This window comes from Aquarana catesbeiana, linkage group LG12, assembly GCF_042186555.1.
Source record: "Aquarana catesbeiana isolate 2022-GZ linkage group LG12, ASM4218655v1, whole genome shotgun sequence".
Taxonomy (NCBI): domain Eukaryota; kingdom Metazoa; phylum Chordata; class Amphibia; order Anura; family Ranidae; genus Aquarana; species Aquarana catesbeiana.
In genome coordinates, this window is record NC_133335.1 from 5,609,162 (window position 1) to 5,624,984 (window position 15,823).

The window sequence follows — 15,823 nt, forward strand, 5'->3', positions numbered from 1 at the left end:
GATGCTTAGGCCTCAACAAGTAGATGAACTGTGATGTTAAATATTTGAACTGTTGCCCTCTTGGGGACTTTTAGGATAAAATGGACATTCTCATGTTTGACCAAGCCTTTCTCTACTTCTTTAAATATTGAAGACTTTTACAAGCATGTATTGTAAAGGAAGCTGTTGGAACAAAGACTGCTCTTGTCACAAAACAAGGAGATATTTACATGGTATTGTGAATAAACAAAAACTGCCACAGGACACAAGGTTATGCAGATAATTATCGCCTAGAGATAGCCTCACTTGGCTAACCTATTGTGTTCAAGGAAGGAATGTTTAAGTAGCTAACACCTTGGCTAACAAAACTCATTGTATGAACTTTTAAGATGGTTTAAACAAACAAGTCATTTCTAAACACCCAGTGAGAATGTTCAAAGTCCATCTCAACACGTTAGAGAAAGTTGAATATTGTGCCAGTCAAAAATATTTTAAGGTATCAATAAGGTTATTATAAGTCATTTTAAACTATCTCTGACATCGTAGGTCACAGAGACATTATAATGTTGGCATCTGCGGACCCAACAACTTTGCTATGAAGAAAATGTATATGAAAGTGTGATTTTATAAGTAGAAGTGTTTTAAGTAACGAATTAGTATTAGGAAAAACATATAATCATGATTATAATCATATAAGATTGTAGCCTACACTTAAGATAAACAAATGTTCAGTGGAGATACCAGAAGTTATACAGGTATCCATATAGATAATCATTTTTATGTAGTATTGATGAAATATATAACAATGTGTGTATTTCCTAGATAGACCAGTTTTACAGATATACATTTATAGAGATACAGTTATATAACCAAGTTATGTAGTGATGATTAATCAAACTTATACTGAGTGTATTTTACATTAGACTGAGTACCAGAATATTTAAAGGTATATACTTATCCTTACCATTATACACCTTATGAAAATAGAACGTATTAATTTAAAAGGATGGACTCAAAACACGTGTGAGACACCTGGTGGTTGAAGGTGGTATTATTTGAACTCACTAAATTTCCAGAGGAAGTTAATCATTACGTCTCCTAACCCAATGGGAAGTGAGCCACCTCCTTTTGGGCAGAGCCATTATAATTTTTATGGTCTTATTATCTGCAATGGTATTGAGAGGCAAGGAAGATGAGAGAAGAAAAAACGGAAGGAGGAGAGAGCTCAGGGGGAGAGCTCAGGGATCCACCCTGAAGGGGGGACACTGGGAGACACACAGACTCCCAGACTGACACTCATGCACCATGCATGAATACATATCTTTACATTCATGAAGATTCCTCAACACCTAATACTTAGAACTCAGAGGTCACAAGAAGTAAATCCTCTTTAGGAGTATTCATTTTGAAACTACGGCAGCCATTTTAACTCTGGTAATCAGCCCTCAGGAACTGCAGCCATCCTGGAATGGGTAATTATATCATGTTGATTTTATCTTGCATGTTCTCTCAAATATTGATGTATTGAATATTATACAGTTGATAATAATTCTCCCGAATCAATAACCGCCTTGTAAATTTTTCTCTAAAGATTCAAATTTTTCATTATATTTTTCTTTTTGCATAGTTGCCACATTTGTTGACAAAACAAACGTCTAATTTATTTCACAATTTTAACCACTTACTTACCTGCAGCAAAGTAACGGATGCACGTGTGAAATACAGATGTTCTGTTTAAGTGTCAAGTTCACAAGGTTATTGATTCTACCGAGAAGTTATCATGGTGGTATTAGGTCAAAGGGACGGTACGCCCATTTTTGCAAGTGTTTTTATTGATTTTCAAGACGTTCATGTAACGCAATCGGTATCTTAATTTCATGTGATTATTTGTGTTTGTTTACCAATAAAATTTCTTTTTCGTATGACCACACGTCTCCGTGAATAAGTTTCACAAGCATAGACTGTGTCATATTGATTGATTTTGTATCTTAAAAATATCTTCGTTAAAAATTACTCAAGGATAATTATTGTGCGGGAAACCTGTCCTTAAAAAGGCACAACTTATTCTGACTGAATATTCACGACAGTACCCCCGCTGTGCCCATTATAAGGGGTTACCACCATCCCTGTGCTGAGTTCCCGGGTCTGTACACCCGCTGTGTCCATTATGAGGGGTTCTCACCATCCCTGTGCTGAGTTCCCGGGTCTGTACACCCGCTGTGCCCATTATGAGGGGTTCCCACCATCCCTGTGCTGAGTTCTCGGGTCTGTACACCCGCTGTGCCCATTATGAGGGGTTCCCACCATCGCTGTGCTGAGTTCCCGGATCTGTACACCCGCTGTGCCCATTATGAGGTGTTCCCACCATCCCTGTACTGAGTTCCCGGGTCTGTACCCCCGCTGTGCCCATTATGAGGGGTTCCCATCATCCCTGTGCTGAGTTCCTGGGTCTGTACACCCGCTGTGTCCATTATGAGGGGTTCCCACCATCCCTGTACTGAGTTCCCGGGTCTGTACACCCGCTGTGCCCATTATGAGGGGTTCCCACCATCCCTGTGCTGAGTTCCTGGGTCTGTACACCCGCTGTGTCCATTATGAGGGGTTCCCACCATCCCTGTACTGAGTTCCCGGGTCTGTACCCCCGCTGTGCCCATTATGAGGGGTTCCCACCATCCCTGTGCTGAGTTCCCGGGTCTGTACACCCGCTGTGCCCATTATGAGGGGTTCCCAATATCCCTGTGCTGAGTTCCCGGATCTGTACACCCGCTGTGCCCATTATGAGGGGTTCCCACCATCCCTGTGCTGAGTTCCCGGATCTGTACACCCGCTGTGTCCATTATGAGGGGTTCCCACCATCCCTGTGCTGAGTTCCCGGGTCTGTACACCCGCTGTGTCCATTATGAGGGGTTCCCACCATCCCTGTACTGAGTTCCCGGGTCTGTACACCCGCTGTGCCCATTATGAGGGGTTCCCATCATCCCTGTGCTGAGTTCCTGGGTCTGTACACCCGCTGTGTCCATTATGAGGGGTTCCCACCATCCCTGTGCTGAGTTCTCGGGTCTGTACACCCGCTGTGTCCATTATGAGGGGTTCCCACCATCCCTGTACTGAGTTCCCGGGTCTGTACACCCGCTGTGCCCATTATGAGGGGTTCCCATCATCCCTGTGCTGAGTTCCTGGGTCTGTACACCTGCTGTGTCCATTATGAGGGGTTCCCACCATCCCTGTGCTGAGTTCCCGGGTCTGTACCCCCGCTGTGCCCATTATGAGGGGAAATTCATATTATCTGCCATTTTCAGAAAAATGAAAATGTAAATCCACAAAACTGTTATAGATGGTAATATTATAAAACCCAACAAACTATATATTGAATCAATTGCATGTTACTAGCAATGATTAATCAAAAGTCAAACAATATAACGGCGGTTCATCCTAATTGTAGTCCTTTCCCATTCCGTCCGTAGAAACCCGAATGTGCTCTGTCATATCTGCCCATTGTCTGATGTGCTGGCAATGTTTAACGATGGATCAGATAGGAAATGAAAAGAAAGCAATACTGAAAAAAAAGATTTTTTTTTTATTTTACAATATCCATGCACAACGATACTCAACAATAACAAAAAGAAAATAAAGCTGGTACAGAAATGTATATTATTTATTGTTAAAGGTATTCGAGCGTCTGCTAGGGTGTCCCTGCTATCTAGCAAACAAGGACATGATGTATAGAGATGTATTTAGTTAATAAAATTGACAGTTTACAAAATATAGTACAAAAATATATAAAATAGTTTCTTCACATGTTTAGACTAAGAAGGTGGTGGCTGCGCTGTGATAGAGAGGGGGGTGGGGGTGGGGTTGGGAGGAGGGGGCTAAACTAGATCGATAAATAACAAATGACCTGAAAATGTGAATAAATCATGTAAAAGCGTACTCACAAATGCAAATAAATAAATAGAGTGTACGCACAAACAAATGTCACTAGATGATATATAAAAAATTAACCGTGATCAAACCAAAATGAAAATAAAATTAAAATAAAGATAAAAAGGCTGGAAATGTATGCCAGCAAAGAATGTGCAGGGGTATGTGAATCTGCTAAAAAAGGAGCATAAATCCAAAATGTATCATAATATCATGAAAAAGTCCTCCAATGAAATAAGTATAACCATGTGTATATAAATAAAATAATCAACTGATGATATAGGTACACACGTGAATAATAATTGACAATGTGAATAAAAAGTAAGTATAAGCGTCCATAGAAATAGTCCCAGTGATTAGTGTTGGTGACCCGCCAACACTTGGCGAAAAAATACAATAGAAAAAATAAAAATAAAAATCACAAGATGACGACAGTCCCACCACCAAATGTGACAATCCTGGATATAGATAAGATGATGATGAACCAGGAGGAAGGAAAAAACCAGTGTGCTGACAGGTGGGGGCACCTTCGTGTTCCCAGGCCCCTTACCTTACAGCTGTAAGGTATACAGCATATGCAGAGGAGACCTCGCAGACGGGCAAATCCAATGCAGGGCTGGACTGGGACAAAAATTTGGCCCTGGACTTCATCCAGACTGGCCCACTTTGACAGGTCTCTCCCATGCCGGCTGGACAAACCCGCCTCCCCCGGCCTGCCACCCAAGCCCCACCCCCCACTAGCCATTAGCCGTTCTACATTATTTCCCTTATAGGCAGTACCAGTGGGAAGTTAGTCATTATTTCACCTGGGGCAAAGAATCAGTTTGGCGCCCCCCCCCCCCCATGGGACAAGATTAGGCAGGAAAGTGATGCCACCCTCCTTCCGGATCGTATGATGAGCTTCTCAGTGTTGACCCCTGAGCATCATGTCTGTATTCAGGCGCACTGCATAACTAGCCAGGGAGAGGAGGTGAGCACTGTGGGGGGGACAGAGGACCGGAGGGAGGCGGCGGTCCACTGTCACTGAAATCGGCCCACTGAGCCATCGGTCCACCGGGAAACTCCCTGTAGTCCCAATGGCCAGTACATGCCTGATCCAATGGTACAGCAGGTGGTGTCGATTGGTGATGCCGTATATCATATGTAGAAAACAAAGAACAAGTGGTATATAGTATGATACCGTTTGATGTAAGGATACAGGTGGGGTATGTCCCAGCTGGTGTGTGGCAGCGTCCCGTGCTCCTTAACACTAGCTGGATGTGACGAGCTCGGCGCTCGTAGATGTTTTACCCCCCAGCTGCTTTTAAATGTAAGTGCATGAACTTTTATGAGTGTTTCAATAAATTACATGACATACGGGATTATGCTATGTGCGGTTTCTGTTTTTTATATACCGCACTAAACAACTCTGCACAACGGGTAGTGAAACTGGAAGCGGGGAGAATCCCTCAGAAGATCTAGAACCTGGGATTATACGAGCTCGGCGCTCGTGGGTTGAGGCGTGCGCTCACTGTCTAAAAGTGAGTGCAACCCCCCCCCCCCCCCTTTCCCCCACCTGTATCCTTACATCAAACAGTATCATACTATATACCACTCGTTCTTTGTTTTCTACATATGATATACGGCATCACCAATCGACACCACCTGCTGTACCATTGGATTTGCCCGTCTGCGAGGTCTCCTCTGCATATGCTGTATACCTTACAGCTGTAAGGTAAGGGGCCTGGGAACACGAAGGTGCCCCCACCTGTCAGCACACTGGTTTTTTTCCTTCCTCCTGGTTCATCATCATCTTATCTATATCCAGGATTGTCACATTTGGTGGTGGGACTGTCGTCATCTTGTGATTTTTATTTTTATTTTTTCTATTGTATTTTTTCGCCAAGTGTTGGCGGGTCACCAACACTAATCACTGGGACTATTTCTATGGACGCTTATACTTACTTTTTATTCACATTGTCAATTATTATTCACGTGTGTACCTATATCATCAGTTGATTATTTTATTTATATACACATGGTTATACTTATTTCATTGGAGGACTTTTTCATGATATTATGATACATTTTGGATTTATGCTCCTTTTTTAGCAGATTCACATACCCCTGCACATTCTTTGCTGGCATACATTTCCAGCCTTTTTATCTTTATTTTAATTTTATTTTCATTTTGGTTTGATCACGGTTAATTTTTTAAATATCATCTAGTGACATTTGTTTGTGCGTACACTCTATTTATTTATTTGCATTTGTGAGTACGCTTTTACATGATTTATTCACATTTTCAGGTCATTTGTTATTTATCGATCTAGTTTAGCCCCCCTCCTCCCAACCCCACCCCCACCCCCCTCTCTATCACAGCGCAGCCACCACCTTCTTAGTCTACTATTGTTTTGTCTGTTTTGGAGCAGTCTTGTGTGTTGCAGCAGTGTCCCCTTAGTATAGGATCCCTTTGACAGCGCAGGAGTTTTCTACACATTTTTTCTTCACAGGTTTATCATGTTTGCCCCCCATAAAAAACACCCACAAATTATTTTTTTTTAAACATTCATGTGCCCCCTCCGCTTCCCTAAAAAAACCCAAAAAAATAAAAAAACCTTCATGACTTTTATTAATGTAGAGAAACTAAATATAAGAAATATAAAAACTTCGGCTACTATTTATAAAAAAATAAAATAAAAAAATTGCCTAGCCATGCACTCAGCAAATTTACATGAACACTCATTAGGTGTAAAGTGGAGAAAAAAATGAATGTCCTTTTGGCTATTTTCTCTTCGTAACCAATGTTCTTTTATTTTGGCAAGAAGTTCAATACCGCAATATGGCCACTAGATGGAGATAAATTTGTAACAAGAGATACACCGTAACAATTCTAGCCACTTCAGCCCCAGAAGGTTTTACCCCCCCCCCCTTCTTTACCAGGCCATTTTTTGCGATACGGCACTGAGTTGTTTTAACTGACAATGGTGCGGCCGTGCGACGCTGTACCCAAATAAAACTGATGTCCTTTTTTTCCCATAAATAGAACTTTTTTTTTGGTGGTATTTGATCACATGTGCGGTTTTTACTTTTTTGCGCTATAAACAAAGACAATTTTGAAAAAAAAACAAAACAATCTTTTTTACTTTCTGCTATAAAACATCCAAAAAAAATAACTGTAAAAAATCTAATTTCTTCATCAATTTTTGGCCAATATGTATTCTGCTACATGTTTTTTGGTCAAAAAAATCCCAATAAGTGTATATTGATTGGATTGCACAAAAGTTATAGTGTCTAGAAACTATGGGATAGATTTATGGACTTTTTTTTTTTTTTTTTACTAGTAATGGCTGTGATCAGCGATTTTTAGCAGGACTGCGACATTGCGGCGGACAAATCTGACTCTAAGTGACACTTTTTGGGGACCACTAACACCAATACAGTGATCAGTGCTAAAAAAAATGCACTGTCACTGTACTAATGACATGGGCAAGGAAGGGGTTAACATCAGGGTCAATCAAAGGGTCAAATGTGTTCCCTGGGAGTGCTTTCTAACTGTGTGGGGGAGGTGCTTTGACTGGGGGAAGACAGAGATCCGTGTTTTTGCTAAGCAGAAACACAAGATCTCCATCTTCCTCTGACAGAACAGTAATCTGCCTTGTTTACATAGGCAGACTGCCGCTCTGTCTGCCTCAGCAGGGACCCGCTCCAATCACAGCGGGAGCAGGTCACCAGCGGTGCGCACGCATGCCCCAGACCTGAAGAAAGAAATCACTTACAGGTACCTGATTTTGCGCTTAAGGGCCTTCCTGCCGCAGTATATGTACGTGGGGCGGTCCTCCAGCGGCTAGACAACAATGGAGGGAATTAGCAGATAAATGTAACCAATGGTAATGGTGATTGGTAAATTTAACCTCTGGTTACATTTATTTGCTGTTTCCCTCTAGCGTTCTCTAGAATTGTTTCATTGTATCTCTTGTTACAAAGACATATGTATTCCCAAAGCTCCTCAGCTCCATCTAGTGGTCATAATGCGGTATTTTACTACTGCCCATAAAAAAAAAAGAACATTCGTTCAGGTAAGAAAAGAGCCCAAAGAACATTTGTTTTTGCCCAATTCACATAGAATGAATGTACATGCAAATTTGCTGGATGAATATCAATGTGAATTCTTTTTTTTTTAATGAACAGATGCCTGAAACACGGCTCAAATTTCTACAAAATAGTTCTGTTAGATTTTAAAAGTTTACTCTGCATAGTAATGTAGCACCTCTTCCTCCCCCCCCCTCTCTGGTTACATAGTCACATGATGTGATGTCAATATATACTGTATACAGGCACATATAATGGTTCGTTTTCCTTCTATGGAATACTAAAGGAGGCATCCGACACTTGCCATGCTTTCCTCGCTAGTCAGGTGACTTGATTTCGGCTTCCCCCACAATATCCATCTCAGTGCAACTTCTAAGGCAGAAGGTTCCGCCGCACACATAAGGCACATAATAATAATATTACAGACAATGTTATATCTCTTCACTCTTCAGGTGTTTCCATCTGAATGATGAATCCAAGTGGAAGTCTTCCTTCTCCTGTTCTTTGGCCAACTCAAGGAAGACCTGTCAGTAATCAAACAACAAAGACTAAGCACCTTCTTACCACACCTTACATTCATGAACATGGCCAGGAAAATCAAGCAAGTTAGTAAAGATAATGATTTTGTTTGGTTTTCCTTGCCCCTGCTGTCACCTAAGACCCTTTCTGGAAATCTTACAGCATAAGCAAACCTACATAACAAAATAAATCACATCAAGAAAGTAGGGACTTTATCACCATGTTTGTCAGTGTTCATTGGATATCAGTGCCATTACCTGCTCCAGGGTGGACTGGGAGAAGCTGTACTCCTCGATGTTATACGTTTGTTTAGCTGTGTAAAGAAAATACACAAAGATCACCGACCTTCGTACCGACCTGTGAGGTCGTTCACATTCATCTTCAGCTCCATTACAGCTGTATAATCTTACCATTCTCCAAGTGTAGGAAGGCCTGGGACAGAGACTGGACGTTATCCATTGGGATCTTATAGACCAACAAGGAGGAGAACCTGCAAGGTAAAGACCAACATTCAATGGAAGCATCCAATCACTAAACCCAACTAGTCTATAAAGTAAACGTCATCCAAGGAGAACCTGTGGGGTAAAGACCGACATTCAGTCACTAAACCCAACAAGTCTATAAAGTAAAGGTCATCCAAGGAGAACCTGCGGAATAAAGACCAACATTCAATGGAAACATCCAATCACTAAACCCAACAAGTCTATAAAGTAAAGGTCATCCAAGGAGAACCTGCGGGGTAAAGAGCGACATTCAATGGAACCATCCAATCACTAAACCCAACAAGTCTATAAAGTAAAGGTCATCCAAGGAGAACCTGCAAGGTAAAGACCGACATTCAATCACTAAACCCAACAAGTCCATAAAGTAAAGGTCATCCAAGGAGAACCTGCGGGGTAAAGACCAACATTCAATGGAAACATCCAATCACTAAACCCAACAAGTCTATAAAGGTCATCCAAGGAGAACCTGTGGGGTAAAGACCAACATTCAGTGGAAACATCCAATCACTAAACCCAACAAGTCTATAAAGTAAAGGTCATCTAAGGAGAACCTGCGGGGTAAAAAACGACATTCAAATCACTAAACCCAACAAGTCTATAAAGTAAAGGTCATCCAAGGAGAACCTGTGGTGTAAAAACCGACATTCAATCACTAAACCCAAGTCTATAAAGTAAAGGTCATCCAAGGAGAACTTGTTGGGTTTAGTGATTGGATGTTTCCATTGAATGTCTGTCTTTACCCCACAAGTTCTCCTTGGATGACCTTTACTTTATAGACTTGGGTTTAGTGATTGAAGGTCGGTTTTTACCCCACAGGTTCTCCTTGGATGACCTTTACTTTATAGACTTGTTGGGTTTAGTGATTGGATGTTTCCATTGAATGTCTGTCTTTACCCCACAAGTCTATAAAGTAAAGGTCATCCAAGGAGAACCTGCGGGGTAAAAACCAACATTCAATCACTAAACCCAACAAGTCTATAAAGTAAAGGTCATCCAAGGAGAACCTGTGGGGTAAAAACCGACATTCAATCACTAAACCCAAGTCTATAAAGTAAAGGTCATCCAAGGAGAACTCATGGGGTAAATACAGACATTTAATGGAAACATCCAATCACTAAACCCAACAAGTCTATAAAGTAAAGGTCATCCAAGGAGAACCTGCGGAGTAAAGACCAACATTCAATGGAAACATCCAATCACTAAACCCAACAAGTCTATAAAGGTCATCCAAGGAGAACCTGTGGGGTAAAGACCAACATTCAGTGGAAACATCCAATCACTAAACCCAACAAGTCTATAAAGTAAAGGTCATCTAAGGAGAACCTGCGGGGTAAAAACGACATTCAAATCACTAAACCCAACAAGTCTATAAAGTAAAGGTCATCCAAGGAGAACCTGTGGTGTAAAAACCGACATTCAATCACTAAACCCAAGTCTATAAAGTAAAGGTCATCCAAGGAGAACTTGTTGGGTTTAGTGATTGGATGTTTCCATTGAATGTCTGTCTTTACCCCACAAGTTCTCCTTGGATGACCTTTACTTTATAGACTTGGGTTTAGTGATTGAAGGTCGGTTTTTACCCCACAGGTTCTCCTTGGATGACCTTTACTTTATAGACTTGTTGGGTTTAGTGATTGGATGTTTCCATTGAATGTCTGTCTTTACCCCACAAGTCTATAAAGTAAAGGTCATCCAAGGAGAACCTGCGGGGTAAAAACCAACATTCAATCACTAAACCCAACAAGTCTATAAAGTAAAGGTCATCCAAGGAGAACCTGTGGGGTAAAAACCGACATTCAATCACTAAACCCAAGTCTATAAAGTAAAGGTCATCCAAGGAGAACTCATGGGGTAAATACAGACATTTAATGGAAACATCCAATCACTAAACCCAACAAGTCTATAAAGTAAAGGTCATCCAAGGAGAACCTGCGGAGTAAAGACCAACATTCAATGGAAACATCCAATCACTAAACCCAAGAAGTCTATAAAGTAAAGGTCATCCAAGGAGAACCTGCGGGGTAAAGACAGACATTCAATGGAAACATCCAATCGCTAAACCCAACAAGTGTCACCCATCGCAACCTTGCACTATTTGTGTTCTATACTATGCTGACATCTAATGGCAGTTTTGGGCAACTACAACTTGTTTACTATGTGTTTTTGGAATCTCCCTCTGTACTCCTCCCCCACCCAACCTTGTTTAGTGCTAGTCTGTTTGTCTAACTCCTAGCTAGACCCTCCTCGTTTCTTTCATGTTTCCTCAGAGTCAGAGTTATTATTTCCCAGAGGCAGGGCTTAGAAATGGCCAGGTCTTCTTGCACTTTAAATGACTAGAAAAACATCCTCTGTACTGCAATCAGCCGGAGTAAAATTCCATTGGATGCAACCTCTGTGTCTTATTGAAGAGTTAAGCTACCTTTGGATGGTGCCAAGTCAGCAGGTGACCATACTGTCTGGACAGGCTGGGTCTTAAGGAGGTATGTCAATGCATAAAGCGGCATTTGAAACTGAACAATTTGGTTTGGGAATTGGATGAACGTATCTTATTTACTTACAGGTCTGTCTATACCAGGGACGTGCAGTCAGGGGAGGCAGGGCCATGAACATAAAATAAATCAAGCTTTGAGGGTTGTAGCTCTGAGACCTGGGGTCACAGGGACCCCAAATTTGGGTGGTATGTAGCCCAAGTCCTACCCCACCACTGGTAAACTTTGGGGCTCCTACGACTTATGGTTCAGAAGCTAAATACAGAGCGGCCACGTTAAATAGAAGCTGGCACACTCTGCAGCAGACTGAGAGGGTGAGCTCACAGTGCCTCTCCTCACTTCTTGTCAAAGGCACTGAGCTCAATGGACAGCTTGGAGTCGTGGACCAATGGTAAAGTACCACTGGTCCCAGCTGTCCAATAAAAATGCTGCAGTGGATGTCTAAAAGACAAATGCTACCTTTCAGCCCAGCCCTCTTAACTAGAAGGAAACAAGATGGGTTTATGTGTAGAAGATTTACCCACAATCCCATGTTTTTCTCACACAGTTAAGAGGGAGAAACTGATTCTGCTGAAAAGGTTCTGTTATATTCAAGCTAAATCATATATTTATTAACTATATGTTATAATATAATAATTTATTATTTATCTATTTACTGTGAAATTAATGGTTGGAAGTTATAACTTCAAACTTCAGTAATTTGTCCGTTAAGACACCTGCTTGAGTACAAATTTTGAAAATATAGTAAATTACCTTCAAAACTATATATAATAATTATTTGTATATTTCTTATGGTAATTACCCCCTTGCCACCCAAGCCAATTCTGACACTTCTCTCCACGTGTAAAAATCCTAAAAAAATTTTTTTGCTAGAAAATTACTCAGAACCCCCAAACATTATATATATTGTTTTAGCAGACACCCTAGGGAATGAAATGGTGGTCATTGCAACTTTTTATGTCACACGGTATTTGCGCAGCAATTTTTTAAAACGCATTTTTTTTGTGAAAGTAAAAAAATGAGTAAAAAAAAAAAAAAAACACTAACGTTAGCCCGATTTTTTTTTTTTTTTGTATATATGAAAGATGATGTTATGCCGAATAAATAGATACCTAACATGTCAAACTTTAAATTGCGCACACTTATGGAATGGCACCAAACTTCAGTATTTATAAATCTCCATACGTGACGCTTTAACATTTTTTACAGGTTACATGTTTATGCCCCGTACACACGGTCGGACTTTGTTCGGACATTCCGACAACAAAATCCTAGGATTTTTTCCGACGAATGTTGGCTCAAACTTGTCTTGCATACACACGGTCACACAAAGTTGTCGGAAAATCTGTAACCTGTGTGTATCTGGCTCTGATACTAGCCAGCGCCTCACCAGTCACTCACTGCATGTCCCTGGTCTATACAGTACATGGATCCTTTTATTAAAGGGATCTGGAAGATTGTGGTTTGTTGTTGCTGAGATCTAGGGGTCCCTTACCACGTGATTCTGTCATATCCCAAGATCTAAGAATCTGTCATCTAAGTGATATGTTAACCCTGAGGATCGACCATTAAAGGGGGCCCGGGAATCGGTCAATAATGAGGTTAGAAGAATTAATCGTTACTGGGGGTCTTGGAATATTGCCCAGATTTAGCTACTTTACCTGTCCTGCTTGGCGGCTTGCGGGAAGAGGCGGAGGACCTCCCGGTCAATCACATCAACCTGCTGGGTGTCCTTCAGTTTGATCTCCAGGAGGTAACCTTTACCAAATTTGCTCTTCAGATGTTGGATGGATCCGATACACCTGGGGGAGGAATGCTGTGTGGGTGTATATGCAAAAGCAAAACATATTTTTTTGGTTCTTGATAGAGTAAGGAAGGGTTAGACCTTCGACTGAGTTTTTATCATAAACTGTGTACCTGCTGAGGAGATTCACCCCTCCATTTGTGCTGGTGACCCTTCTCATCACTACAGAAAGTAAGAGGATACCCAAAATGTTACCATTGTATGATGAGAGTAAATCTTTTGATGGTGACAAATGTTTTGGTGACAACTGTCTAGAAGGGGAATCCCTCTCACTTTGTTGAGATTTCTTCCCACATCCCGCTGAATCTCCAAAACAAGGAGTGAAGGGAAATCTCCCCAGCAGAACAAAAAAAAAACCCGATAGGGACTTTACCCTACGCTACCCTACACTACAAAAAAGTTCTGGCTTTACATACACTTTAACCCATTCCAGAAGAAGAATAAGTAAGGGGAACCCAGCAATTGTTACAATGTTTCCATAAAAAAAGTGTCCTGCCAATGGTTTTCTCAACTTTTACATGAAAGTAATGATTCTAAATGACAACAATGATATCAGAAGATTGTTATATTCTGCTGTTACCTTTGCTCTGTTATTTTTGCTTCCTTTATTAAACACATTCAAAAATCTTCCTGATGCCAAAATAAAAAACGTCTTTATTTGGCAGCAATAGGGAGAATTTTCCAATAACTTGTGTCTGCAGAGAGGTCTCCATCTCCAACCTCTCTGATACCGGAGCTAAGTAATCTGCATTACATTATCCTTCCTCATGTCTCTACCATGACGTTTTTGAGATTTATGGAGTAGGGTTCCCCCATGACACAGGTATATGGGATCAATGTCCTACAGACCATACATGGAAGAAACTCTGACTTCCTCTGTGTATTCCTGGCTTCCTAAAAGTCTCCCCTGACTCAGTCCTGGCATCGTTCCTTCTCACCTGAGTTTTCCAGACACCATGATTGCCACGCGGTCACACACAGCCTCGGCCTCCTCCATATAGTGTGTGGTCAGGATGGCGCCCCTTTCCCTGTTCTTGAAGGCCGCTCGGATGGCTCTCCTTGAATACACAAGAAAAGCCTAAGGTGTCATACTTTTGTATATGAACCTCCAAGTATAGTGCATGTGTTGTAGGATTTAAACTAATAATATAAATGGAGGAGACAAATGTTTCTACAACATCAAGCTGTAGGGCACTAGTGCTACAACGACACATTCAGGCCTTAAAAAATTAGGAGCTCTAATTTAATTTCTTCAGCTCAGTCTGATATCAGGTCATGTGGCAGCAAGAGACACTAATTAGTAAACTTTTGACTATGAGAGAACAAATACATCAACATGAATGAAGTCTGGCCTTGCTGTGTCCAGAGAAGATCGCTGAAACGGTTAAGCTCTTGCAATGTGTCACTATAGGAATCAGGGTCTGTATAAAGAAAATAAAAGTAGAGCACCTCTTTAAGGTTATAGCTCCTTGATCAACTTGTGACAAGACTCACCAAAGTCTTTGTTGTCCTTTTGGGTCCAGACCAGTGGAAGGTTCGTCCAGGAGAACAATGGTGGGATTACCCAACATGCTGATGGCAAAACACACCTAAAGAACAACAGAGATCTAAAAGGACAATTCTGGCTACTGCTATGTTAGCTTAAACAACACAAAATCAACAACATTATTGATACTTAATGTTTATGATACCTGTATGAATTAGGGCTGTGGAAATTAAAGAATAATTCCTCGATTAATCGTTAATTTTTTTGATCAGTCAAAATTCTTTTGATCGGTACTCACCTCTCCGCCGGCTTCCGGGTCTTCAGGGAGTTCCGTCGGAGATCCGGTGACGTCACTCCCCTGTATCTGTATAGTCCCGGCTCCTCCTCCACCTCCTAGGTCTTCTGCTTCGCACTGCCCCAAGGGATCGAACGCGGCTTGTAAGAGTGGAAGGCGGAGTGAACTGTACTCTGCAGCTCTTCCCCGCCCCTCAGTGCTGTGCGGGAGATCGGTTTGGTGCTGGGTGTGGGGACTCAGATGGTATCAGATCGTGGATAGTGGTAGGTAGCCTGCCAGGGGGTCCTCCTCCTCCCCCTCCTTCCTAGCCCCATGTCATGTAATCTGGTCTGTGTGTAAAAAAAAATGCTGCTGAATGGGGTTGTGCTGTGGTGGACTTGGCTGGGTGGTCTGTGGGATGGGTGGTCTCTTTGCTGGGCAGTGGCACTTTTTGCTGGGCAGTCTCTTTACTGGGCAATCTTTTTACTGGGCAGTCTCTTTGCTGGGCAGTCTCTTTACTGGTGGTATTTTTGCTGGGCAGTCTCTTTGCTAGGCAGTCTCTTTACTGGTGGTATTTTTGCTGGGCAGTCTCTTTGCTAGGCAGTCTCTTTACTGGTGGTATTTTTGCTGGGCAGTCTCTTTGCTGGGCAGTCTCTTTACTGGTGGTATTTTTTCTGGGCAGTCTCTTTGCTGGTGGTATTTTTTCTGGGCAGTCTCTTTGCTGGTGGTCTTTTTGTATTTGTGTGAACTGTGAAGTTGTCATGGATTGTGGAAACT

At 41.6% G+C, this 15,823-nt stretch overlaps 1 protein-coding gene across 4 annotated transcripts in view; it reads right to left on the reverse strand.

The window, feature by feature from the left end:
• Positions 1 to 6,502: 6,502 nt before the first annotated feature.
• Positions 6,503 to 15,823, reverse strand: part of LOC141113850 (ABC-type organic anion transporter ABCA8-like) — an 82,619-nt gene continuing 73,298 nt past the window's right edge. For all 4 annotated transcript variants that reach the window (XM_073607171.1, XM_073607173.1, XM_073607170.1 and 1 more), the window contains 6 exons: positions 14,781 to 14,875; positions 14,225 to 14,344; positions 13,144 to 13,284; positions 8,901 to 8,980; positions 8,748 to 8,803; positions 6,503 to 8,495 (listed from right to left, as the gene is read on the reverse strand). In XM_073607171.1, the coding sequence (XP_073463272.1) occupies positions 8,403 to 8,495; positions 8,748 to 8,803; positions 8,901 to 8,980; positions 13,144 to 13,284; positions 14,225 to 14,344; positions 14,781 to 14,875 (585 nt within the window). In that variant the 3' untranslated portion in view covers positions 6,503 to 8,402. The remainder of the gene's footprint in view (positions 8,496 to 8,747; positions 8,804 to 8,900; positions 8,981 to 13,143; positions 13,285 to 14,224; positions 14,345 to 14,780; positions 14,876 to 15,823) is intronic.